This window comes from Falco punctatus, assembly GCF_963210335.1.
Source record: "Falco punctatus genome assembly, chromosome: 1".
Taxonomy (NCBI): domain Eukaryota; kingdom Metazoa; phylum Chordata; class Aves; order Falconiformes; family Falconidae; genus Falco; species Falco punctatus.
This window is the reverse complement of record NC_137580.1, coordinates 96,402,905-96,430,392: the sequence shown is the minus strand read 5'-3', so window position 1 is coordinate 96,430,392 and position 27,488 is coordinate 96,402,905. Positions and strand designations below refer to the sequence as shown.

The 27,488-nt window shown below is 43.8% G+C and overlaps 4 protein-coding genes across 6 annotated transcripts; 1 reads left to right on the top strand and 3 right to left on the bottom strand.

Annotated features, from left to right (window-relative positions):
- Window positions 1-51: 51 nt before the first annotated feature.
- On the bottom strand, window positions 52-5,877 carry GTF2H3 (general transcription factor IIH subunit 3). 2 transcript variants are annotated; one of them, XM_080370623.1, is made up of 13 exons: window positions 5,749-5,877; window positions 5,174-5,253; window positions 4,731-4,840; window positions 3,967-4,130; window positions 3,646-3,711; window positions 3,377-3,406; window positions 2,530-2,558; window positions 2,370-2,444; window positions 2,055-2,108; window positions 1,763-1,831; window positions 1,500-1,635; window positions 1,381-1,417; window positions 52-1,294 (listed from the first exon to the last, which is right to left on the bottom strand). In XM_080370623.1, the coding sequence occupies exons 1-13, from the start codon at window positions 5,756-5,758 to the stop codon at window positions 1,225-1,227; spliced, it is 930 nt and encodes a 309-aa protein (XP_080226749.1). In that variant the 5' UTR covers window positions 5,759-5,877; the 3' UTR covers window positions 52-1,224. The 2 variants fall into 2 exon arrangements, with proteins under 2 accessions (XP_080226749.1, XP_080226750.1); XM_080370624.1 differs by having other exon boundaries at window positions 4,731-4,837.
- Window positions 5,792-10,360, top strand: EIF2B1 (eukaryotic translation initiation factor 2B subunit alpha). Its single transcript, XM_080370680.1, has 9 exons — window positions 5,792-5,896; window positions 5,967-6,068; window positions 6,188-6,324; window positions 6,404-6,520; window positions 6,990-7,102; window positions 8,000-8,068; window positions 9,073-9,148; window positions 9,346-9,471; window positions 9,923-10,360. Exons 1-9 carry the CDS (start codon window positions 5,884-5,886, stop codon window positions 10,076-10,078), a joined length of 909 nt encoding a protein of 302 aa, XP_080226806.1. The 5' UTR covers window positions 5,792-5,883; the 3' UTR covers window positions 10,079-10,360.
- A 211-nt stretch (window positions 10,361-10,571) lies between these two features.
- Window positions 10,572-19,192, bottom strand: DDX55 (DEAD-box helicase 55). Of its 2 annotated transcripts, none has more exons than XM_080370117.1 (14): window positions 18,730-19,192; window positions 18,440-18,490; window positions 18,279-18,365; window positions 17,549-17,640; window positions 17,372-17,434; window positions 16,488-16,637; window positions 15,825-16,014; window positions 15,146-15,228; window positions 14,619-14,750; window positions 13,532-13,624; window positions 12,846-12,960; window positions 11,973-12,141; window positions 11,326-11,618; window positions 10,572-10,809 (listed from the first exon to the last, which is right to left on the bottom strand). In XM_080370117.1, exons 1-14 carry the CDS (start codon window positions 18,835-18,837, stop codon window positions 10,642-10,644), a joined length of 1,794 nt encoding a protein of 597 aa, XP_080226243.1. In that variant the 5' UTR covers window positions 18,838-19,192; the 3' UTR covers window positions 10,572-10,641. The 2 variants fall into 2 exon arrangements, with proteins under 2 accessions (XP_080226243.1, XP_080226244.1); XM_080370118.1 differs by having other exon boundaries at window positions 18,699-18,808.
- A 106-nt stretch (window positions 19,193-19,298) lies between these two features.
- Window positions 19,299-26,089, bottom strand: TMED2 (transmembrane p24 trafficking protein 2). Its single transcript, XM_080370754.1, has 4 exons — window positions 25,833-26,089; window positions 24,457-24,649; window positions 21,976-22,083; window positions 19,299-20,796 (listed from the first exon to the last, which is right to left on the bottom strand). Exons 1-4 carry the CDS (start codon window positions 26,010-26,012, stop codon window positions 20,672-20,674), a joined length of 606 nt encoding a protein of 201 aa, XP_080226880.1. The 5' UTR covers window positions 26,013-26,089; the 3' UTR covers window positions 19,299-20,671.
- Between the last annotated feature and the right edge of the window lie 1,399 nt (window positions 26,090-27,488).

Below are 27,488 nucleotides of genomic sequence, written 5' to 3'. Positions count from 1 at the left end.
CGCGCGGTGACATTCCACCACATACGCTATATCGGCGATATCCAAACACACTTGAAAAAGCGCAGGTTTCATTACAAATGTTTTATACAAAGTAAATTACAAATACAGCTTTCCACCAGAGCGGCTCCGGGCCATGGGACAGGCCCTGCGGCTGGTACCACACCAAGCCCCAGCACAAGGGCCAAGGCCTGACAAACTAATGTACGCACATCTTGAAGGGAAAAATTAAATCTTTTGCTATGTAGGAAACAACTAAGCTCTTTGTTCCTTTCAGGAGAACATCAGTTATTAACAACGGGTTAAAACACCAAACTATACAAGTACTTCTTACAAGGGGAAGATGTTTGTTTAGACAAAAGGCATGTGGAGAAGCACACTGCTTGTTCTGCCATAAAAAACACCAATCTGAAAGCCTTCAGTTTTACTCCTCAAATGCCAGGCATAAAAATACATTCTAAACCCCCCCCATGCCTGCTGTCATATTACACATAATTACATTTTTTTGTTTTCCAGTTTCAAAATATAACCTTAAAAGACTAACCAGCTAGTCTCCACTTACTGAAGTTATTTTAAACACACAGGGGGCTTTTTATTCATGAATGAAGAGATATCCAATTGAGAAAGAAATACCACAAAGACAGTCAAAGGAATACGAATACATGTGAGTACACACACAGGCCAATTAGCATCTTTTTTAAAATAAAAAAGGTGGGTTCTAAGCCATGTTGGCTCATTTATTTTGAAACAGATGGTGTTTCAGTCCAAAACTTGCTAGCAAAAGCTAGAAAGAAGTTGAAGTCCCTGAATAACATAGTGCTAAGGTTCAGATCCTACACACTAGAAATGGTCATTCTTACCTTTACAGCAACATACAAAAAGAATCAGAGCTTTCTTGTCTTTGAAAATAACTTCACAGCCTGAAACTTTGCAGTGGCCAGAATACCTCCTACTTCACAGCGAGAGTCTCAACAGGCTGTAACTTCTGGTTGCTCTCACAATTACCAATTAGTATTAAAACCAGCGCAGGTTACATGGTAACACAGTGACTTGTTACTTAAAGGGCTGTGTAAAAAACATAGGACCTAAATATTTATCCCTTAAGAAACAAGTAATAACACTGCATACAATTCTCTTTCATCCAATAAAAAATGCCATCAATTTTCTCAAGTAGGTTCCATTTCATGGAATTACTGGAGGAGGTAATGCTGTATTTATATCAAGTTGTTACACAGCTAACTTTAATTTCTTCTTCTTAGCTTTCATGACAGGTGGCAATGATATTTTGAAAGCAGTTCTAAAAAAATGTAAAAAAAAAAGAACTGTCAGATACATTGAACATATTTCCACACCCACCCTTTAAACAAAAGAAGAAACACTTACTCGCATGTGCTACAAATAGGACTAAAGTTGCAGAATACTGGAAAATAAAAGAATTCGCTTTCACTAAAACAGTGCATTTGAATGTAAGAAATCAGACTCTTAAATATTTATAAACTTACTTGACAAGCACACAGAACACACATAACCAATTTCAATGAGATTTCGATGACAGAAGCAAGCAGCTCTATAGTCCACATGAACAGGAGGTGGAAGGACAAGCTGTGATCTTTGCTCTTGATCAGGGAGGAATACCCACTGCATGAACAGAAAAAACATAGTTTGCAAATTGGGATGGCACTGCTACATTACCTTGTCAATGAAGTCAGTAAGATTTCATGCCTGACACAGGAAAAACACTGAAGTGTTTTCTTAAAGGACTTACCAACAAATACTGCAGAAGAGACGGCATGTGGGGCACTTTCAAATATATGCCACCCGTAATGTCACAAGCCTGGAAAGCAGAAAGCATGACCAGATTATTATGTTTTACGAGTTTAACAGGATATTTAAAATAACCACATACTGCACAAGGCCTGCATGTTGGAATGCCAGGTCCACTGAACGTATTTCCTCACCCACTCTTGAAACAAAGGAAAGAAGAAAGCTTAAGGACATATCAAACTAGCTAGCATCAAGCATCTACATAACAGCAAATAAGAACAGGAAGTCTGTACCTGTTGTAGAAGACCTGAATCAGAGTCCAAAACACAGGCATCAATCAAAATACTCTGCAAGAAGAGAGATTAAATGCATGAAAAGCAAATCAGCTAGGACCAATGTAGCCTCATTAGAGTTACTGTCATGACCTGTTTCCACTATAAATAATGCACTCCATATATAAATGCACATTCTTTTACAGGTGCAGGATCACCACAGCCTTAGGGAAGTTCTTTCACTTGATCAGAACATAATCATAAGAGAAATTAACAATTTTATCACCTTTGCACATTAATAAAAGATAAAATATATTAAAAGATTGCCAGCTTCACCTGTTTCTGCGCTGCAAAGATCACATTCATGAAATTCATATACTGCAACGCACTGTCTTCTGCTGCTTTTATAACCTAAATAAAACAATTCAAATTTGTTAGCCTACATATTATCACCAGATTTCAAGACTAAAAGAAAACTGGCAGCAAAAGTTCTTACCAAAATCCTTGATTTCATTTCTTGATTGGCTAAGTATTAAAAAGAAAAAGAAATGCATAAGCACACTGTTTCTATCACCTGTAGTCTGCCCCTTTTAATTCTGTAGCATCTAACATCTCAGATATCTAACATCCAAGAGGTTAGATCTAACGTCTCCGTTAAAATATCTATGTTGAACTGTTTTACAGTCCCAGTGACAAGTATCTGTGATGAATTCAGACTTTTTATGAAAGTAGCCCCATGTCACTTATTGTCCAAAAGCAATTAGATGTTGATCAGAAAATAAATGTTCAAAGCCGCTCATTACCAACTCACTGGTTGAAACATGTATCTCAAGTTATACAGTATTTCTCATTGATTTAAGTAATCTGAATCACATAGCTGATTCTAGTCCAGTCTGCTGCTTGCAAAAATATTTGCACAAATAGCACTTTTCCCAATTACAGAAGTGCCAAGAGGAAGACCAAAATGGAGTAAAAAATTCAACTATCATCACAGGTCTGCAAGTGGTTCCTTTGGAAGAATATCTGTGCATTTTGTGACTTTCAAAAAATCCCTCTCAACTTCCTAAGCAGGTGCCAGTTTCGGTTTTACTTGTATGCAACAGAAAATCAGAATAAGAATGTGGACTAATGATCAAGTCCTTTACTTCTAGTTGTCACCCAGACCTCAATTAAACTGGGCAACTTCAAACAATCAGGATAAACCTGTACCTATTATTGCCAGTTTTGGAAATGGTGGTGTGTAAAAACATATGCATATTTGTTTGTATGGACCTATGCATGTATATCTGTTATTCTGATTCAAATGTTTATGGAAGTATTCGAAACAGGAGAAGAGGCATTACCTTTTACCTCTTTGTTCATCTTGTTGATATCTACATTAGCTGACATTAAGGAATCTACATTCTGTTCTTGGAAATAACACCAGTATCCACACCACTTATACATCACCTTAGCCAACACACATTTTAATAAGCGTGACCCACAGTTATGAGGCAAACATTTCAGTTTTGAGTATTATTACAATATTAATTAAATTTTACTATTCTTGTTCTGTAAGAAACAGTCTCAAAAACACATAAAGGCTTTGAAGATTCTGCAATCAAAAGGATACAACAAAGTGCTTTAGCAAGTGAACCTGCTAACAGAGTTTCTGTCTGCTGGCCCCTCATGTTGTCAGCTGCAACACAAGAAAAGTTGCAAAAGTCATTGTTACGTATAAAACCAGTTGCTGAACTTGACCATACCAAATACTACAAGATTTATCCTTGGCAAATAGTATTAATGCAGAGGCCTGAAGTGTCTAGCATAATAAACTCTTCTACCTCAAACCTATTAAAATTCACATGATCAAAATAAAGGAAATTCCTACAACTCCTTGAGTCCAAGTGTTTTTCAATTCTGCATATTAAGCCTACAATTTTCTTTCACTTACTTTTTGTCATGAGGTCTTTAATCTCTTCTGCAATTGCATCATTTATCGCTGTTAACAATTCATATTTTCCATCCTTGCTGCCGGAGCAATTCGATTCCATGGCACTACCACCATCTCCAAAGACATCTGAACAAGCCCAGCGCTTCCCAGGGTACAAGAAACGGCTGAAACAGAGGAAAACCAAAGTATTCATGTTTTGTCTTTAACCTGGTAAGAAAAAAATGCCATAAACTAAACTAGACAGCAATACTCTGAAGTATAAGTCCAAATAATTTTAATACTTCAGACATTAAAGAGACTACATAAGGCAGGCAATCGTCAAACTGAGAACGGAGTAAAACTCACATTCACCTCCCTCCTTTCAACACACCACTGAAAAGAACTGGCAAGTAGATACCACACCTGCACTCAGCCCTGAGACTCATGAATATCTGAGGGGAAAATATCCACTAAACAGGAAACTTCTGCCACTTGCGTCGGCCTGCTCGCCACATCTCCCATCCTCCCTCGCCCTATTTCTGTATATTTTTAAATAAAAGTCTGTTTAAACTCCCCTTCTGTCCTATAACCCTTTTATTGCTTTATGCAAGGCACTAAGGCAGATTATTTCTTTCCTGTACTGCTTCAGTTATTTTTTTTAAAGCCTGATATATTATTCACTTTAAACCTGGTTTCAATTACAAATTTCAATCTAATAAGAAAATCAGTGGACAGATATCGGAAAGCGCACTTTAAACCTTTACGCCGTTAAGAAGCAGCCATACCTTTCTTGTGTGTGGCTTGCTATTACAGCAAGCCTGTTGGTGCGATTCATAAATAAGTGTGAATTTCCCAGTACCATCACTGCATCGATGCATTTCGATAGGGTGAACTGCTGAAAAAAAGACAAAAGTAGATATAGCACAGTAACATTTGCAGTTAAGTAATTTAGAACAAGTCTCTCAAATAACTGCGGTTAAAAGAACTTGAAAATGCAGAAAGAGTTTCCATGCTTCATAGGGAGCATCTAGGAAAAAAAAGCTTTGACAAATACAGAGTGCTGGGTAGCTGTTTTAAAAAAGATTATCCTAATATCCATTACATTTTCTTTAGCAGATAACGCGAGCATAATGCAGAAATCAAAGACTAACCCCATCTGTTGCCTACTTACTAACGTTTTTAAAAAAATAACCTTCCAGGGCCACCACCCCCAGCAGGCAGAGCGTACCTCGGCTTCTCCCAGCGCCTTCTGTCCCCACCAGAGGGGGTTGGTGTCAATGACGATGACCAGCAGGCTCAGCTCGTCCTCTGTAAAAGTGACGGGCACCAGGTCACCCCGCTGAGGGGAGCGCCGGCGACCCCGCGCAGAGCGGCCCGGGCCCGGCAGGAGCACGGGGCAGGAGCACGGGGCAGCGGCCGGCCGGGCGCCGCGGAGCCTCGCCAGGGGGCACAGGGCCGCACGGGCGGGCCCGGCGCTCGGCACCGCGGCCGCCTCCTCCAACGGGACCCGAGCACCGCAGCGCCCGTAGCCCGGCCTGCCTGAGGGGCCCCCGGGCCAAGGCCCCCCGGCTTGCCCAGGCTCCGCTCCCCCCGGGGCAAGGTCCCCCCTCTTCTCCGGGTCCCGCTTCCCCCGGGCCCCGCTTCTCCCGGGGCCAAGATCCCCCCGCTTCCCCCGGGCACCGCTCCCCCGGGGCCAAGGTCCCCCCGCTTCCCCCGGGCACCGCTCCCCCGGGGCCAAGGTCCCCCCGCTTCCCCCGGGCACTGCTCCCCCGGGGCCAAGGTCCCCCAGCCCCGCCGCCTCACGCGCGCTCATCCCGCCGGCCGTCGGGCCCAGCTGCTCCCGGCGCCCGGAGATGACGTCACCGCCCGCCGTCACGTCACCCGCAGGCGCCCCGCCGCACGGAGGGCGCCCGGGCAGGCCAGGCGGGCGGTGCGGCCATGAGCACGGACGGTAACGGGGACGGGGGGCGGGGGCGCGGGGCAGCGCCGGGCCCGGCCTGACGCGCCCCGTTGCTTTACAGACCTGATCGAGACCTTCCGGGCGCAGCTGAGGGACGACCCCGACGTCGCCTCGGCCGTGGCCGCCATCCGCGCCCTGCTGGGCTTCCTCAAGCAGGACCGAGGTGGGACCGGGGCCGCCCCCAGCCCCAGCCCTGGCGGGACGGGGCCCCCGCCGGGTCTCCCCACGGCGAGGCCCATGTCGGTGCGGCCCTGAGCGCGCTTCTCCTCGTCCTCTCCCCAGGGGAGACCATCCAGGGCCTGAGGAGCAGCCTGCTGGCCGCCATCGACACCCTGTCTCGCGTGGACTCCTCGGTGGCCGTCTCGTCCGGCGGGGAGCTCTTCCTCCGCTTCATCAGCCTCACCTCCCTGGAGTACTCGGTAAGGCCGCGGCCCCCTCCCGGCCCCGCTGCCCGCGGGGGGCCCTCCCGCCTCACAGCGCAGCCGCCCCGCTTCCCAGGACTACTCCAAGTGCAAAGAAATCATGATCGAGCGCGGGGAGATCTTCCTGAGGAAAGTGTCGCTCTCGAGGAACAAGATCGCCAAGCTGTGTCACCCCTTCATCAGAGACGGCGCCGTAAGTGGGCTGCAACGGGGCCACCGGGGGCTTTTGCTCTGCTGCTTGCAGGAATGGGCGAACAGGGAAGGGAGCAGAGGGTGTTCGCGGTCACAACGCATCGGCCAGGGGTGGCTTCTGCAGGTGCACGGGCCTAAGGTCACCATTGCTTTGCTCTGCCAGGACTCCCCCTTCCCCTCCAGTTTCCATGTAATCCAGCTTTAACGCCTGCTTGTATGAGCTGCTGAGGAGTCGCAGCTTCAGGTTTGTGTTTAAAATACTAGATCCTCACCCTCAGCCACATCAGGGCTGGCCATGTAGCATCCAGTTCACAGGGTGGTTTGCCACCCTACAGTTTGCAGAGTACCAGTGACGTGCATCATTATTTAACACTGATGGACAGGTGTGTGAGGTAAAAGCCATGGCAACATTAACAAAAGTAAAGGTTTCCCAAAGCTCAAAGTAACGCCTGATTATTTTGTTTTGACAGCAAATATTGACACATGCCTACTCGAGAGTGGTCCTGAGAGTGTTAGAAGCAGCTGTCGAGTCAAAGAAGCGATTCAGTGTTTATGTTACTGAATCACAGCCGGATCAAGCTGGGTAAGTACTCGTTGGTTTTTATCTTCATTAACAGGGTAAGTTACGGCTAGCGTCACATCTGTCATCCCTTAAGAAAACCTGCTAGGCTTGTTTGCAGCATTATAAATGGTGACAGTCACTAATACCACATTATTCTAGACAAGTAAAAAAAAAACAAAACAAACCAATATTGGTAAGTAATTTCCCATAGTACGTATTCTAATTATCATATTATCTAGATTTTCCTCAAAGGCTTACAAACTTCGTCAGTGCCAGGCCACCCTTGAGAGATGGGTAACAACTGCTTTCTAGTTGTCTGCTTCAAAAGTGGGCTAAAATAATCAGCATTATCCCAGTCAGAGCAGAGTAAACCATTTAGCTCACAGTGTTGACTGATGATGCCAGATAAGTACATTACTGATAGCAAGCCTTCCCTCTTGAGAGCATACGTTGTTAAGTGAAGCAGTATATCCTGCATGCTGGAAATGATACATGTTGCTAACAAGTCTTCCACTAGAACCAAGGATGTGCAGTCAACTGAAGTATGTATGATTTTCCAGCTTTGCTGTAACTTTGAGCAGTGCACCCCACACTTTGTCTTGTTTCTTACACCCTGTTGATGGAAAAACTGAGACAGTTTAGGTAATCTGTCATCTTAACAATGGTTCACTGACTCATCTTTCTGTAGTTTTAAGTCCTGACTGTGAAGATAAACCGACTTGGCTTTTGTTGAGTTTGTTGTCATCTGTTTCCTTCCATTTCTACACAAGAACTTATTTTCTATTAAAAGGTACATCATAAACCAAAACTACAAGCAAGGGAACACGGGCAGTCATGGGTTTCAGTTGTTTAGACAATATTTTTCTAGTGCTTTCTTTTCTTTAAAGATGTTTAAGCTTCAAGCATTTTTTTTAATAGGCAAAAAATGGCAAAAGCCCTGAGGAAGCTGAACATTCCTGTGACTGTGATTCTGGACGCGGCAGTTGGGTAAGTCTGATCGTTAAATCTGAGTATTTTTCATCACAATTTTATTTTGACAGTCTTATATATGTTTCCTAGAAGCTTGTTCAAACTACAGAGGTTATTACTTGACTTGTTGTAGTCATGAAACAAGCTAAACAAATTACACCTTTAGTTGCACAATTAAGAGAATATGTCTGCTACAAACCAATATGTGATGTTTGCATGTTAAAATGAAAAAAAGGTGTCGGACTTAAGTGTGGAACTTGGGGATATCTGTAAAAGAGAACTGAGGTGCTACACAAAAAGGTTGCTGGTTTTCTTAATTTGCAGACTTGTTAACATTTTGGGGTTTCTTAAGGGATTTGCTAAATCACCACTGTTTAGTAAAAGTCATAAGAAAAGAAAGAACTGCAATAAATCTGAACCTCAAGTCTTGCAGAAGTGCAAAATGCCAGAGAGAATGCCTCCAAGAGAATACACACCAGGCTGCTTACTGAGGCACTTCTGATCTAGGGAAGATGGTGGCCTGACGGGACAAGTCTGCAAGGCCTGTTTAGCACGTTAAATCTGTTCACATCACTTAGTTGATAGTTTTCTTTTCAGATCTGTATTTTCCATTAACAAAAGACATCCGAGGGATGTGAAAAAAGGGGGGATTAGATGAGGAGCATCCTATGTATTTGGCCAAGGTTATCACAGCACTGTTACGATTCACTGTAGTTAGTATCTTACCACAGCACCCATGTTCCCGTCCCCGAGTATCAGTCCTAGTCAGATTCCAGCTTCTTCCAGCATTTACACAATTGCTGAGGTCAGCTGCAGCTGGAGGAGATACCGTTACTTAATATCCCTGCCAGGGAAGCAGATCAAAGCTCGCTCCAGTGTAACAGCACGTGGACTTACAGAGGTAGATGAAACTAGTTCAGAAAAGTGAAAGACTGATTTACTAATTTCTGTTCTGTTCAGCAAGTGATTTGTCGTATTACCCAGTAAGACTTGGCTTTCCCCACCTCTCCCCCTTTCAACAGCTACATTATGGAGAAAGTGGACCTGGTCTTAGTTGGTGCTGAAGGTGTAGTTGAAAGTGGAGGCATTATTAACAAGGTAAGAGGTAGGGGGTTTTTTATTACATCATTGTGTAAACTCTAGGCTTTTCAAGTTTCTTTGAAGAATTCATGGCTTTCTGAAAAATCTTTTCTATTTGGACATTATTCATTAAACATCTATTTATTGTTGGAAACCGGGCAATGCTGATCACGCTAGTACCGGATCTACATGTTCTTTTCCATCTGTCTCCACAGATTGGCACTAATCAGATTGCTGTGTGCGCCAAAGCTCAGAATAAGCCGTTTTATGTGGTAGCAGAGAGTTTCAAGTTTGTAAGGCTTTTCCCTCTAAATCAGCAGGATGTCCCTGATAAATTTAAGGTAAGAGAAATTCAAATTACTTCTTAGCCAGCTGAGATGCACGCTTACATGTCTATGAAATATCTGTCTGAGCATGTCTTCATGTATCTGGCTCTCTCTGCTATAGCTTACTTTACACAACATGGAGTTACTCCATGTTACAGTCACGTGCCAAACAGCCATGATCTGTCTTAATGCCAACATTTAGTTCCTAAAGCAGTTCCTTTAGGGTGCAGGAACAGCTGAGGGCAAGAAACAGTGAAATCAATACACTTCAGAACTATAAATTGTACTTTATACACAAGATAAAACATCTGAGACCAAGATGGTGCCAGCCTGTGCCTCATTTTTAAGCACTTGATTTCCATCAGTTTTACCACAAACATCTGCTCAAGGCTGTAGCACCGCTCCTGCCTGAAAGAGGTTTTAACTTGCAGTTGTGTAATAACTAACGATCCCCGTTTCCTTCTAGTATAAAGCAGACACTCTGAAAACAAGTCAGAATCTAACAGAGGAGCATCCCTGGATTGACTACACATCACCATCGCTAATTACACTCCTGTTCACAGACCTCGGTGTGTTAACTCCATCAGCTGTCAGTGATGAACTTATTAAACTCTACCTGTAACAAAAAGAACTCTGTGCACTCTTCTTCAGGGACTGTCACAGTTCCAAGAACTTGGAAGATGATACAAGTTACATGGAGATGGTAAGGAAATGACATTATAAGGATTAATGTAATTATCAGCCACCTTGAGTTTTCAATGCAAGACATTACCTGTGGATGGACCACTTAAAAAAATATCCAAAAGTTACTACAGCTTCTAAAGGCCTCAAATAAATTATTTTAAAGATGGGTGGAGTATTTTGATATTTAAAAATAAAATACCTTATGGTGTATTCAAACTTATTCCGAGGTATACTGTTACTTACTCATCTGTGCTACGTACCAGAAAAAAAAAACAAAACAAGAACACGCAGGAGGCTGCTGACTGAACTCTGCAGCTCCTGTCACACTGCACAAGAGCAGGGCTTTCGGCTTGGTTCTCAACTGCAGGCTGGTTTGTCTGTCTTTATAGACACCATGTCTCTTTATGAAGATTCTGTTCTCTGCGTTGTCATTTTGTTATAAAAATATGGTTTTATTGAAATAGGCAATATTTTAATGTAAAAATGTGGTTACAATAACTGTCAACCTTCAGACTGTAAGTCAGCAACAGTTTCTGCTTTGAGTCTACTCTGGCTGCCTGTTAGTCTCTTCTCAAACTCTTCTTCACTAATTTTTCCCTTTTTTAATTTTTTCAAGAGTCTTGTGTCGTTCAGCAACTCTTCCATATCCTCATCTTCAATATCAGAGCCCTGTTGGCAGTTAATAAACAACAAATTAAACACAGCACCAAAAAGTTTTCATTCTATACAGCTGAATACAAGAGAAGTTTACAAAGCACATTTTGCCAGGATTAGCCAAGCAGCAGGAAATAATACTCTGTTTCTACCTGCGAAACTGTCTAACACTTGGTTACAAGTGTTGAGAACTGGAAAAAGCAAAGGGGGGGGGGGGGGGGGGGGGGGGGGCGGGGAGGGAAATGCTGTCCATCATCATGCCATGCTGCTGGACCTCTGAGAAATAAAAACGTGCTACCTCTGCTGGGGGCATTACTGACTAGCATCAGGGTGCTGAGAAAGTGTTTTAGTGTTTGGCTTTAAAACGATTCTCTAATTTTTTTTTTAAGCTTTGCCTGCTTCAAGGTCCTAAAAAGTTAATTCACCGTTGTCAGTTCCATCCAACTAAAATCCCATGGTGCTCTGCCATTGGAGAGCATGTACCTATGCCAGAGTAATTGCATGCAGTTTAATAAAACAGACACAATTTACCTCTTCACGCTTCCTTTTAGCTGTTACTTTCTTTTTCTTCTCCCTCTTGGCTTTCTGTTTGGACCAGGCTTTGTTCTTTATGAATTTCTTTTTCCCTCCATTTTCCTCTCTTTCTTTTCTTTGTTGTTCTAATTGCTTTTGTCTCTGTTTTTCTCTGTTTTTATCCTTAAATGAAATGGAGTCTGTATTAACAGCAACTGGAGTAAAGTCTGGAAAAGATTTTCCTCTTAGTTCAGGCATCTTTGGCATTTTTAACAATGCAAAACCTTTAGCAAGGCTAGCAAAATCCAGATCTGTTAAAATAAAGATTATAAAGTCAGTTTCTTGCTGGATAAAAAGTTAATTTAACTTAGCAAGTCAGAGGAAAAAAAAAAAGACAACAACGCAACATTATCTTCCTGTATTGTAACAATACTAAGTCACCTTTATTTATGCTTTTGTTAGTTTGGTCAAACTTGCTCATGTTTTCTCTTGAAAACAATGAGAAACAAGTTGTTTGATAAAAGTAGTTTTGTCAGAACCTGAGGCTGCAGTGACCTCAGGAATCAGGAGTTGAAGCTTGTGGACAGTAAGACTGTTTTTTCCCAAAACCAAACACCGTCTTCTGAACAGAAGAGTAGAAGATGCCAGCCCCTGCTGGGAATTACCTCTCGTTCGGAAGATCAGATTACATTCATGTTTGGCATAGGCCTGGACGTAAGACACAAAAGCTTTCATCCCTTTCTCGAACACTGCCCGGTCAGCTAGGGCCAGAGACTGCAGTTTTGGAAGAAGATCTACCACGTTTGTCTGTGGTTTCATTTCCTGCATGGGACACTGAAAACCAGAAAAGAAATACAAAACCAAAGGAAAAGTTCAGCGGAGTGATGTAAAATGCACGTTGGAACGCATGCTCCTTCCTTCCCTGGTTCATCTTCAGTCAGCTTTGAGCCTCCTTCCTCCTCCTCGGCCATTCCACCACGCACCCACCATCCAGCCCCATGCAGCTGTCCTACCCAGCAGAGGAGTTCGCACACCGCAGCTGCGGGGAGGCACCATCCTCCCCTCATGCCTTACCAAGCCACGTTCTCATTAGCAAGCTCCTGCAGAATTTATACAATTAATCCCACAAATGCAGGACCAGGCACAGGTAGTTCTCAGGAGTTACAAACCAGCGGCACAGAGGGTGCAGTGTATGACGGGGGTGGCAGGACTGGGGGTCGGAGTGTAAGCCAGTGCTGTCCTTCTGGAAATGCTCCATCTACACACCCTTGGAGATGCAGAGCCTTTCCCGGCTCAGTGCATCGCGTATTCCCATCACACACTCGGTGGGTAACACTGGGAGTGATTGTGTTCCCACACATAGTTGCATTTGGCGATGAATAAGCAGCTCTCGTCTTTGCTTCAATTTTGCACCTCTGCTAAAGCATTACCGATGCATATGACCTTAAATTCTACAAATGCTGATTTCAAAGCTCCTGTTAGTAAGCCCGTCGCCGTGCTCTTCTACCTGCTTTGAGGTACAGTGACAGTCTACTGACCTTTTGGTTGATGGAGAGAAAGTTAACGTACGATTCTTCCATGGGAAGCAAAAACACAAGCGCGCTGCCGACATTGCCAATCCGCGCCGTCCGACCACACCGATGCACAAAGGCGCTGAAACGACACAGCCCAGAGCTGAGCCAGGAGGGGACGCTCAGCCTGAGTGTAAAGCATTAGGCAGGCAGCAGAAGGGCCAATCCTGCGGGACGGGAAGCACAGGGCGCTGTACACTTGAACTAAACCCACCGGAATCAGTAGAACGCAATACAAGAGATGCACAGCAGTCCCACACAGGTCAGGGCTGTGTGCTAAAGCAAGGAGAACCTGGTTTGGGGGTGATGTTTAAGCAAGTTGTATGGAGAACTACGACAACGGAAGCCAAAATACACGGAAAAGCGCCTTTCATGTGAGCTTTCAACATCCTGTTCCTCGAAGAGCGCTCTCCCCACTCCTATTGTTGCTCTCGTTCACTCCAGCATCTCACCTCTCACTACATCTTTCATATCTCACACTAAGCCTGACACCAGGGTGCCTCTGCACACAAACATGGGTTCACGTGTGCACTTGGAGCAGCTCCCAAGCAGTGATACCATGTTTTCCACAGCTGCGTGTTCCCAGTTTGGATCGGAACAGTACAGTAATGTGACCAGAAGCAGAGCTAAAGTTTTCAGACCTGAAGGCGTACCTTGCACTGCTCGGTGGGTCATACTGTAAAACCCAGTGCACCTCTGGAATGTCGATGCCGCGGGCCATCACATCAGTGCAAACTAAAATGCCACTAGGAAGAAGAAAAAGAATTTTGTCATTAAACTGTGATTTGAGAAGAGCCGGTCTCCCGCCGCCCCAGCTGCATATTCTGCATCTGCACTGGACAGTGAGGAACAAAAGGTTTAAAAACATTTGTTTTTTCAAAAGAGACAAAATATTACAAAGTAGCTATAAGGAACGTGATTTACATTACATCACTATGAAAAAATCAATTTCCTACGACAAGTTCTGTTTTTAAATCACCACTACATCCACCGCAGCTGGATGTAATACGATAAACCTTTTAATAAAACATTTAAGAGACTGAAAAATTTAGCGTACTATTTTAAACAGCTGTTCCAGTCTGTTGGTAATTATTTTTCTTACAACATAAACTGCTAAAACTCAGGTCCCATGCAATAAAAAATGACAGCTAGTAAGGCAAGAGTCTCTTAACAACATCCTGCAAAGCTGACAGAACACTTTTCTGCAGGTAAGTTACAGCACTGTGTTGCCATATTTTTCATTATATGCTAACAAACCAGAGTCCTGCGTTTCCACTCAGAAAAGGTTATTTTCATTACCACTCCCCTACCACCACCACATTAAGCAGCAAGGCTAACACATGGTTGTCAAACTGCCCTGTGAAAGCAGAAGCTGGGATCGCAGCGGTAACGACAGGTTCACAGCACGCATGTTTGGCCAGCAAGAGCACAAACCACAGCGGGTCCCAGGCTGCAGGATATCCCAAATCCATCTTCCTGCACCTTCCATGCTGCCACACAGATTATCTACGTCAGGCTGGACACGCTCCAGCCACATTTTAGCTTTGTTTGTGATCATACCTTGAGACCCTAACGATAGTTTGTGTTGTTATAAATACATTCAGAACCTACTTGTAGCATTGTCCTCAGCGCAGCACCGCTCCTCACTGCTTCAGTGGCAGAAGAATATTGTCAGACAGAATTGCACACCCCTTACTACTTTTTACTTCTGCCTGGTTTAGCCTTTATGTATGTTCTTACCCTGGGAGCTTCCGAAACTCAGTAAAAATCTTGTTACGCTTGTGTTTCATTTTCCCATGAATGCTCATTATTTTCACTTGTTTAATTAAGGATTCCAAAGCCTTCCCATAGTATTCCACACAGGCACACGTACTGTTGTGACAAAGACAGATGTAAAAGCAAAAGATTATGCTGCATTTTTAATCTGGTTTAGACAGTCATGCTAGAGTGGTCAGATACCTTTAAAAAATACATGCTATTGCCTATTTTATTTAAAATATGTACATAATTTTTATAATTGTCATATAACTATCTATAATGCCTTACTTTAAAAATCCATATAAAAATCTATGTTTTGCTTAATACAGTTCAACACAATCCAGACATGAAGCACTGATCAATCTCTTTTTAGCACCATATTCTACATGGCAACTATTAAAATTAATCACTTTTAAAACAGTTCTGTCCTTGTCAATGCAGGGCACAGTTCGGGAATTTAAGGAATACACCACCATACTCTTTTCAGAATGAAGCGCAAACAGCATTACCTGAAAAAGACAAGATGTTTTTCCTGTTTGTGCTGTCGAAGGAAATGCACCAACTGATTAAATTTTTCATCTGCTTTGCAGATCTATACAATGCAAAAGAAAAAAAAAAAAAGTAAGAAAATGGACTTGAAACAAAAGTGATCTGCCAGTTCCCCCCCATTTGCTGTGCACCGATAAATACCTACAGGCAGAATTTTTAATACTGATCATTTGTACCACAATTCATCATGTGGAATGTTACTCTTATGTACCTTGCTTTAAGGAAAAACAAACACTTAAGCTCCTAGTGTTGCCATCCCCAGCCGTAACCCCTCTCCTGCAGCAGCATCCCACGTCTCCCTCAGCCACTTCCCTGAAATGGCCAAAGCCTCCTCCCACACCCAGCCACTCTAAGCAGGTCAAGGAGCCGCAACAGCAGCGCAGCCAGTTTAGGGTTACAACAGCTCCTGACCACTCAAACAAAACTCACAGAGCAGGAAACAACAGGGTTACTAATTTAGATCTTTCTCACTAGCTTGATTACTGATCTTTGGAGAGCCTGCAAAAGCTTTATGTCTTTGAGACTTCTGGTTCCTCCACTAATGTGACCCTAACAGGCCAAGACTTCAACAACTTATTAACAGAGCCAGGAAAAAAGGAGAGGGAACAAGAAACTATCACGAAGCGCAGAGGTTCACACCATATAATAGTTCTCCAGGCGTGTTGGAGTTTTCTGTGTGTTGCTTGCTGCCACTCCCTTCTCTTTCACGGAGATGCGGACAGGATTCCGGAGACCTGCCCTCACCAGGTTCTCCACCTCTTGAGTTTGAGTTGCTGAGAACAAACCTGTCCGCCTCTGCTTGGGCAAAAAGTCCAGAATGGCATTTAAACTGCAAGTAAGCACATGTAAAACATAATTGTTCCAAGCCTTCCCTCAGAAAGAAGTTAAGTCACTGCAAGTATGAATCTACAAACAAAACAATTTTTATTATCAAGTGCCAATCTTCTATTGAACTAGCTTTCTGAACTTTGAAGGAGAAGAGAGACATCAAAGCTTCTTGGTTAATGTGTTTTAAGCCACTGTGATGTGTAAATAATAGTATTTATTCAAGCAATAATATAGCATGTGCTAACATACATCAGGAAAAAATAAATTTTAAAATCTGTATTCATCAAGGATCCGCTCCTTCCTGATACTCCTCCCCCTTAGCAGCTGCTTTATGTAGTCTACTAAGCCAGAGAGATAGAAGAAAACAGAACAAATTTAACTGTAGAGGTCATTGCAGGCCACGCTTATTCACATCAATCATATATGAACTCATGTAAAACTTCAGAAGCATTACCAGAATTATTATTCAAATACCTTGCTTCAAAGCCCATATCTAGAAGTCTGTCTGCTTCATCTAATACCAACACATCAAGAGACTTCACACAACTTGCTAGATCCAGCCCATCGGCTTTTCTTCTGAATAGATCCTCCAAGCGGCCCGGGGTGGCTACAATGATGTTCCCACTGTTCATGAACGAGACAGGCAGCAGTTTGTGACTGCACAGGAAGGACCCTGGGGGAGCTGCTAACATCATCATCACAGCACAAACCTGCACCCTAAGCTGACTGCGTTCTTCAATAAAACAATTTCAGTCTGCCACGTCTAACTGTATACATATTTCATTGCCTTTCAGATGCCATGTTGATGGGAGAAAAACGCTCAGGTGAAAGCACACCATTTGTGGTAATAAAAGTTTAGAATATCATCAGCAACTACGGAAAGCAACTATCAGCCAGAAGAAATATGTGGTACCTCTGTGCAAAAGCCAGCGGCAAATACAATTGCTTCCAAACATCATCGGTATCGGCACCAAAGAGTTGCAGAAAATTATTCATCAGCACAGTCTCAATCACACCAGAGCCCACTGCTGGTCCAACATTTACAAGAAAGAAGGAGCCAAAACATTCAGTGAAGACAGTTTTTGGCTCCCTGTGCTGCATGCTGCTTCACCCAGGCAACATGTAAATGGTACCAATTTCACATGTGATCCTTTCCTACTGGATCCTTTCCTACTTCCCATTACAGCTTATCTCACTCAAGGAAAAGAAACCACCATTTCCTCAGCATACCCCCTGACACACTCATACAATACCATCAAATTTTGGCACCAGCAGGACCAAAGCTCTAATCTGAAACCCCGAAGGGCAAGGAGAAAACTACAGCTGCGACGTATTGCTAAGAATTACAATCAACTCACCCACGTTCTTTAAATTTTTCAACATCTTCCATGGGATTCCTACCACCAATTAAAAGAATCTGACTGAAACAATAAACCAGAAAGATTTAGTTAATCTTTGAAGTTTTGCTAGTTTATGAATGACAGAAGTCCAAAGAAAAAGGAACCCAGGTCATGACAAGTCTAAAGTTCACTCACCTAAACTTGGGGAAGTGTTTTGTGAAATGTGATAGCACCTCATCAATTTGAATAGCTAATTCTCTTGTTGGTGTGATAATTACAGCTCCAACCTGCACATTAAAAACAAAAAGAATTTATGGAAAATAACAGATTAGAAGCAAGATGTAGGAAAAATTCTCCCTTACAAGCTAAGCGAATGTGAGCCATGCTCATGATCCTAGTTTTAGACGAAACACAGAATCATTTACGTTGGAAAAGATCTTTAAGATTGAGTCCACGTTTCCACAGAAATACAATAAAGTATACAAAATAACAGAAAACATCTGTGGAAGAGGTATTATACCAATGAGCAAAATACCTCTGCTCAGAGAGCCATATCTAGTGCTGGTATTTAATAGCAAATAACAGCACGAGTTCTCTGTACACTGAAATGTATTCAGTCAATGGATGATAAAAGAATTCAAAGACTCGCCTGTAGTACCATCGTTGTAGATATTTTAAGACATTTTTCTAACAGCTCAGAAACCTTTTTTGGTCACGTCAAATAAGAAGCTGTATCTAAGTGCACAGAAATCGCACCCCTATTTATTGTCAGGCTTTACACAGTTTATTGTAACTGTTACACCAAAGATCTGAGCACAGTCACTTCACGTACATGCAATTTTGCTTACTGACACTTCTCCTGAAGCCCTCAAATCTTACTCGCACACCATAAAAATATACTCAGAACTGAGAAACTTCATCTTACCTGCATTTTCTTTAGTTTTTCTTCCCGTCTGAGAAGAATTTCCAGTATGGGAATTACAAACGCTAAGGTTTTGCCACTGCCTGTTACCTGTGAGATGGGAAACAGTCAACCCTGCGTCAGCTCCAGGGACAAACCAAGAAAAACAAGAAAAAGGGACTCACCGCCTCTGCGGCAACATCTTTGTTACTCATGAACAGCGGAATGGTCGCAGACTGAAAAAAACAACAAAGAAACATCACAAAGAGGCGCGTTGGCTCTAGTGACACAAGGGACATCAAAGCTCCCTGTCAGCAGCGCCAGCGCCGCGACCTGCCCCGCTGCTGCAGGGTGCGGGGACAGCGCTGCCAGCGGCCCCAGAGCGGCCCGAGCTGGGCCCCGGCCCCGCCGCCCCCCTCCCTCAGGGCCCCGCCGCCCCCTCACCCGGGCGAGGGGCGAGCCCGGCGCCCCCCACCTGCACCGGGGTCATGCGGGCAAAGCCGAGCTCCCGCAGCGCCCGCAGCACGCCCGGACTCAGCGCCACGGGCAGCGACTCCCAGCTCCCCTCGGTCACCGCCTCCATGACTGAGGCACCACCGCTCCGCCCGCCCCGGGGCCGGCCGGAAACACACACCGCCGCACCTCGGTTCCGGCCCCGCCGCGCTCCTGGGCCGGGCGGCAACAAGAACCGCAGCACCTTGGTTCCGGCCCCGCGGCCGCCACCACCCGCCTTTCCCTCCGTGGGGAAACTCGGCAGCAGAAACCTCCCTGGGGATACAGCAAAAAATACCTCGGTTTTATGGCGACGGGACTACCGCAGCGAGCACTTCTGCCTGTCTAGAGAAGCACCGTCACACCGAAGCGCCTGCAGCCCCGCAGCCAAGCCCCAGGGTTCGGATCACTCACAATTTTCCTATCCAACCCACAGAGCGGGATGGCAGTGGGCTGGATTCCCGATCTCCCAAGAAACACTTCACCAAAACCTTTCTGTTAAACTGTACTTCCTTAAAGTATTCCAAAGGAAAAAAAATAATAAACAAAGTATTTTTTTTTAAAGAATTTGTTTATTTATCGAACCTGGGTCATATTTAGATTCACAAGCAATTTTTAAATGTACATCTTAGAATTCAATTTTAAGTGTTTTACACAAAAATATTGGCACACAGCAGTCACAGTGAGGTGTAATAGCCACCTCTCTGAGGAACCGCTGCAAGTGTTTGCCCAAGGTTGAAAAAACTTTACCCGGAACATGAAAACCTGTAACAAATTTTAAATTAATTGTACAAAACCGTTTGTGTGTTACTTGTAGAGGCTCCCCCCTGGAAAAGACCCCACCCCACCCTCAAAAATGATTACAACTAATATACATCAGTCACAACATAATCCTGGCTCAGCACCCACATCAGACGCTTCTTGTAATTTTTAACCCAATCATCAGATACCGAGTAAAGTAACTTTATACAAAAACAAATCTACATATGCCTGAAAAAGAAAACACACCAGTATTTAGCATTATGCTAATTATGATCAGATAATGGCAGAGGCTGCCACTTAACTTAAATACAAGGGCTGCATAGCATCGCAATAAACCCCCAGAATCATTAACCCTTTGGCATCAGGAATCCCGATTTCCTGAACACGAACGTGTTCTGCCACAACACCAACAGTCCCAGCTTTGGACCTGTAAAAGCCAAAGGGCTAATTAACCATTGTCTGCCAAGATACTGCACACAATTGGCTTCGATATAAAAAGACTAAAAACCATATGATGAACATTCGGTAATGAGAGGAGAAATTTTCATAGCAACTATTTAAAAGAACTTTGGGAATCAGTTGATGTAATTCCGATAGTTACTGAAGACTTTCTTTTAAATAGCAACTATTTTCAATAGTACACTACATTGGAAGTGGTCAGCTGTCTTCTATTCATTAACAAAATAAAGCTCCAATTGCTTCTCCTTGGCAGTTTATGTAAATGAAGAAGGGATTATTTCGATTTGGTAACACCTACCACAGGGTTAAAGATGTCAAAAATGCAAAGAGTCATGTTAGGGCCTTGTACCGTTTCCCTAGATAGAACTGCAAGTACTTATGGAAACAGGAAAAAAAAGTTAGAAAAAGACATCAACATTGCTTGTTACTATGGTTGAATTACAGCATTTGCAGATTGCTTGGACCTCGCTTAGCATACAGACTAGGCAGATTGAAGTGAAAAAAATTATGCCAATTCAGTGACAAGATTTCAGCACAGCTTATGCTACAGAAGATATATAAAAACAATTCATTCTTTAACTAGGAAGGAACATAAGCAAATAAGTTTTACAGTTCAGTAAAGAGGGTTCAGAAACTAAATGACCTTTTTGTGACCAGGATGTTTGGTAGACAGTGAACTGAAATCCGGGACCAGAAAAGTACTCTTAAACAACCCTTCGAACTTCAAAAAACCTCTTCAGATAGTAGATTTGTCCCAGTGTCATGGCAACTAGTACAAGAGCTTCGAAGAATGACCAAAGAACCACTCTGCTGTTTGTGTTGTCATTAACTGTTGGGGAGAAGAAAAAAAAAAAGTAGTAGAGTAACAAAGCATTTAAACCAACCGAAAACACTGTCACTGGAACTGAATTACTGCACATAACCTACTGATATTTGTATCTTCCTCTTTTTTTTTTTTTTTTTTTTTTTTTGGGGGGGGAACATTTTGTAACATTACAAGTGTCCCAGAAGGGCTCTGGAGACTGAGAGCTGAGGGGGGAGTGCATAGTTTTCTGAACAGCCTGCTATGCAAAAGCATAAAAAAATGTTTAACCTCAACTTCAGACAAACTGCAGCACGTTTCTCTATCCTGCCCCCCTTCAAAGAGGCCAGGCAGAAGCTTATAACTGACAAACAGAATCCACTGGCTTTTTCAAACAACATTTGCATATTACGGTCTCTCAAAGTTAAGATGGGAATTTCTAATCTCTAAAGGTTTGTCATCTCCAGTTCTAAAATTTTGGCATTTTCTTAAATCACACCATCAGTAACGAATAAACCTGGAGTTATTCATAGGTTCAAAAAGTTGAGGGGCCAGTGCTCTAATATTATTTAATATTGATGTTATTATTTTAATATTATTAGTATTTTACTATTATTTAATATTATTATTAAACTTCGTATTCACATATTAAAAATATTTGCCCTTTTTCTCACTGGGCTTTCCCTAATGCATCACTCAGCACTCTCAGTCACACTTTAAAGCTGTATTTCAGAAAGCAAGGGTTGTGACTGCAGAGTTAGCCCAGTGCTCTACTGGGAAATAACTGTAGTTCTGCTCTATTTCAACGAACATTTAAAAAAAGACTTTGGTTCAATTATTAAGCCACACCCACTTGAAGGATGAAGTAGTAGTTCAAGCAAAGCCTGCCCCTGGGAACTGTATCATTACTGATACCTTCATGAACACACCATCCAAAGAACCACCGAATTTACAACAATTAAGCAAACGTTTTGCATACCAGTCTTCAGTAAATGAGAGACAAGCCAACGTAAAGGCGATTGCAAGCCTCAGCTACATTCTTTATTGCGTGGGCAGGTCCTTCAGAATTTGTTCCAAATTATCATTTTTGGGTTTGTGGGGTTTTTTTTTCAGTAACTTGGAACAGCTTCCCTAGACTTGTATTTTAAATCACATTTTGTAAGTTCATTTGAGAGGAGAGAAGGCATTTAAGTCAAAGACACGTACTTGCTCTATGTATTCTTTCACGAACTTCCATGTACTCCTGTTCATGCTTTACAGCTGTCATGGCCACTGCTAACTCATTAATCATCTCTTCTAGCTTGTTCTGATGAGCTGCGGAATAATTTCAGAAGCATCAGAAAGTCGGTTACTGACTCAAAAACCAATTTGTCAATATTTATGAACAGTTACACTTAATTTCCTGTTGCAGAAGTTCTGAAAAGTGCAGTCTGTACAGCTGAGAACTTTTTATCCTTACAGCAAAGCAAAGTTTAGTTTTCATAGCGCCGCTTTTCCTAACACATCTCTATGGGATATAACAAGTGGGAAAACATCTTTCTCCACATGTGACGAGAAGGCAGAAGACACGCAATTTAGTCAGTACAGACCACTCATTTCCAATCCAGGCACACTCTTCCAGAAAAACAGAAGGTGAGAGCACATGAGATCCATACCACACACACGTATCTAGTTTGACAATACCATCCAATATATTCCAAGCAAATTATCTTAACATCACAGCTTTTCCTAGTTGTTAAGCTTGCAAAAATAGAACGACTGAGAATTTAGCTTAAGATCATGATGCTGGCAAAACGAGATCACTTTCTGAAGCAACATATCGCATCTTGTCATCTGTGGGTCTAGCTGAAGCACAGCATTCAGCAGAAACAATGCCAAAGGGGCCTGGCAGAGGGCAGGAACTGGCTTCAGGTTCTGGTGCGTCATGAAAGCAGAAGAGGAGGAAAATACCAAACCAACAACAGAAAACTAGCTTGAGAGAGTTCCACAAATGGACAGATCAGAGATCTAAGATTTAGTGATTTGACTGTCAATCACAGGATCTTTTATATACATTCCTGTTCAAAGAACTGTCCACTCAGAAATTTATAAATTATACGTGTAATTTTCAAAGTTTTCTAGCACCAAGAGAAGTCCAAGATATCGTTCCACAGACATGCCCTGGGCAATCGGCTCTCCTAAAAAGTCATGAAACCCAACACATTTTACATCGAAGCGACATACTTGGCTTTGAAGCTATCTTATTACATTTTGATTTATAAATTAAGTGTTTCAGATCAAAATCTGAAAATAAAGCTAATCAAAATACACACCTTTCATTGGGAACAGTCAAAAAGAGGATCAGAGATTAACACTCCTACAAGTTATAATTAAAATCTAAATAGCTGTGTAAACCACACTCCCTTTGCTAATATTGTAAATCCCTTATTTTCATGGCCATTTGGTCACTGCAGTAAGTGCAATTCATTAATAAGAGAAGTTACAGTTGCAGGGATTGTTTAAATCCACTCAAAGAATAAAAACAATCAAAGAAAAAGTGCCTCAAAAATTTAAAGCTGCACTAAATTCTTTACAACAGATATATTCAGACTCTATAAATTTAACCAAGTCTTAAAATAATAATGAAAAATTAGGAATTTGTTACTTTTAAAGTTATATCAAGCACTCAATGCACCCAGTTATTTACCTGCTAAAATAGAAAACAAGAATTTATTGCCTAACTATAGTGATTTCTAAATAAAACTTAGTAACTTGTTACCCAATACATTCATTTAATTCTTCTAGAACAAATGACAAAATTAAGTCTTTCCCCTTGCAACATTACTGATCATTCATAACCTAAAAGCAGCTTACTGCTTCCAAAAGTCCTTGATTACTCAACATTCACCTTAGCAACAGAAAGCAAACACCATCTAAAATATCCAGCGCTCTTGGATGTGCAGTGTTTTAGTTTAGTTTCCCCTAAAACTCCCGATTAAATCTTCTGTTAGCCAGAAAAAAGCACCTGAAGGCAGACAGTCACAGTTCAAGGACCTGATCCCAAGAGTTGCTAGGTATATAAACCTCTCCATGGAAGCTTGCAGGTGCTCAGCATTGCTCAGAATCAGACCTTTTATGTAGTTTATTAAAAAGATATTCTCATGCTACAAACAAATGTTACAGAGAAAAAGCAAACGTTAGCTGTTAGTGAATAAACATACGCAAAAGACAAGATGCTAATGAGCTTTCAAAAAGCAGTACACATACCATCCCAGGTATCTCCACCACCTAGAGAAAAGTGTAAGAGATGAACACAAGTACAGGACAAAAGGCTGCAGATAAAACAGTAATTTACATGGCTAAGAGAAAATTTTTTATATTAGGACATTTATAAAAGAGCTCGACTAATGCATGTAGCAGCCTACATACCGCTGAGCAAACTAGAAATCAGAGAATGAAACTGATAAAAAGACTAAAAGATAAAAGCATTAGTTTCTGCAGATGGCCAAGTGATTCTCTGGTGATTCTGCATTAAATCATGTAATGTGGTCTAAAAACATCCATATCCATTTTAGCTGTGCAAGGGAACAGCTAACTAAACAGCCTGAAGAAGCAGGAATTCTGCGAATCCTGGTCAAGTTCAGAAGTCATGCATGTAGGGAAAAGCTCCCAAGCTGGGGCTCATTTCTTTCCAGGAGTCTTCCTCACCTTCTGTCTCCATGTCTTGCCCCTTCGGAGCTTCCCCGATATCAATAGTGAACATCACTATCTTGGGAGTCATGGTGGACATTCTGTTGCTAAAGCAAAACTTGTAAGTTCCATCCATGTGGGCAGCAAATGTGTATTTTCCACTGGACTCTCGATCGCCTTTATAAATTCCTTTATTATCAGGCCCTGTAATCTGGATGGGGAAAAAAAAGTATCACACATTTTATTTATAACAGAGCAGGTTTAAATACACCATTACATGCATATTCTGAAATTACTCAGTCAGAACTACCAATACCATCTGTGATCTGACTGGTTTGGCATTCTTTGTCCTTTCCCTCCCCACAACTCAAAAGCAGTGATGCATTTTTCTGTACAGAAGTTGTGGTAGGTTGTTGGGTTTTTTTAAAAAAACTTCTTGGTTACAAAAAGTCATACAAAAGCCTCTCTTACTGGCCGAGATTACTGGCCTCCTGTGGTCAAGATAAGAAGCACTCAAGAACAAGTAAACCATAAGCTACCTACAGCTCCGGCTGACAGCCACATTAATAACTGCAGGGGAAACCTTATCTCCCCCATTTGAAGGGGGGGGGGGGGGGGTGGGGGTGGAAAAAAGAAGACATTCTCCCATATGTCAATATTACCCCTGTGCACTGTTGCGGTGACCATTCCGAACAGACTAAGGGCTCGAGCACTGAGCCCTCAGGGTCACTGTGATCTTACAGCTTCCATCCCGCCAGGCTCCCAGACTCTGCGGCTGAGCTTCCAGCGGTGACATGTGAAGGGGAACGCACAGCTCCCTGACCACGTCCCGGTACCACAGCCGTGTGCAATGACAGCATTGTACCCACCCTCGGAGGTGACCCTCTCACGCTGACGTTACCCCACACAGGCAGCTACCTGGTCCTCACCAAAGCGAGAGGAATCCTTATTCACCACTCTCCTACCGGTCCGATGCCTCGCTGAAGGACTCGGCTACAACTTTCAGGGCGGCAATCAACCCGAGTAAAGGCGTCTTTTGAGTCAAGGGGAACCACACCGCTCCCAAACAACCAGCGCGTTTTTGTAAAGGGGATTAATTCATTCTTCCCGCCAAACAAGTTTTATTACGAATACTGAACAGAATAGCGAAGGAAACCTGAGGCGGGCGGCTCCGAAGGCAAGCAGACCGGGCAGCCAGGCCGGGCGGCCCCAGGGCACGGAACCCCCCGGCGCGGGGCCTGGCCGCCCGGGGCACCACCACCGCTGCCCCGCCGGGCTCTGCCCCAGCCACCACGGCCTCCGCACCCCCGACGGCGGCGGGGCGCCGCCCCGGGCCTGCCCCCCGCCCTCAGCGCGGCCCAAGGCCGGCCCGCCGCCGCGCCGGTCCGCCTCACCTCCACGTCGATATCCAGGAAGCCCCCCTCCGCCACCTCGAAAATGAGCCCCATCTTCGTGCCGGACGGCACCCGCTCCAGGAAGCACTCCTCAGCGTGCGCGTCGATGCTGACGAAGTAGGCGGCAGCCGGGGCCGCCAGCGCGGCCAGCAGCGCCAGCACCGCCCGCACCGGCGACATGGCGGAGCCCAGCGGGAGGGGGCACCGAGCGGCGGGCCAGCAGGAAAAGAGGAGGGGGGACTTCCGGCTCGCGCCACGCCCCTTCCGGGGCACGGGGCCGCCGCTCATAGGCCGCCGCAGCCCCACTGCCACGTACGGCCTGGGCTACGGTGGCCGCTGAGGGACGCTCAGGAAAGGGACCGCCTAACCCCTGAGGCAGGGGCGGTGCGGCCTAGGAGGCGGGGCTCGTAGTGGGGAGGAGCCAATGAGCGCGGACCGGCGGCGGCGAGAAGCCAATCGGAGAACAAGGCGGGGGAGGGGCGGGGGAGCCGGCCTGTCAGAAAGGGCGGGAGGCTGAGGAGGCGTTGCCCAGCGGCTGGTGGCGGGATTGCGGGCCGCTGTCTGGCGGTACCTGAGGCCGCTCCCGGTCCCCGCGAAACCTGAACTTGTACCGTAAGGGAGCGACCTAGGGAGCGGCCAACCATCGAGGATGTCCCAGAGGAGTCCGGCCCAGGGGCTGTTCATGGCGCATAAGGAGCCAGCCAAGGTGCACAGCAGGCTCCTGCATCACCCGGGGTCTCTGTGCATAAACAGCGGTTCCTTGCCTGGCCCTGCTGAAATCCTAATTTTCAATTAACGCTTCCAGTCAGAAATACAGAAGGTCGCGCCTGAGCTTAAGGAAGTCTGTTTTCATGACTAGCTGTTTTAATTATCCACAGAAGATTTAAAGACTAAAGCACAATCTGGCTTTCTAGTAAAATATTTATGTGTTTGGGTTTGCCAAGTGAGTGCCAGCAATTGTACTCCTGGTAACGCTCAGAGATTGTGTTTGTCATCGGTTGTATGATCAATGTAATCCAAACACTTGGTCTACATCAGTAAATTTCTGCTCCTCTCCCTCCAGCTGCCAGTTCTGAGCAAGCAGAGCTGTCTGCACTAGTGCAGGCTCAGGGTGTGGAAAGGAAAGCTTTCAGCAAGAGAAGCATGAACTTGAAGAGTTGCAGGTCACATACACAACTGGATAAGAGACCTCTCCTGCTGAGTCACTGCAATACTTCCATCATTTTCCATGAGTTTGGATCAAGCCAGCCTTGAAGCTTCTCCTTTCCACAGCATGAAGTGCTGTGCTGGGTTTTTCAGTTGTAGTTTTAGCCTTGCCACTAGCACGTTCTCTAAATTATGACTTCCCCCCACCCCCCACATGCATTTGTACTTAACAATGGGAACTCATTTAGTACTGAATTCTGGTGACATGAACTCTTTTTCTCACCTCTAACTTGGATAAAACAATGATGTCACAGCACATCTATTCCCCTGAGGTACTCCAGAGTGTTCTCCAAATGTTCTGTTCATACTGCTACCCCTTCTTCTGCTTTCATAAGCAGTCTGTGCCAGGAAAGGATGACCATGCCATTATTCATCCTCATGCTCTCTCTGGAACTTTATGCAATATCCTGCGGTGTTCAACTGTGGCAATAAATTTAATGAATGATATGT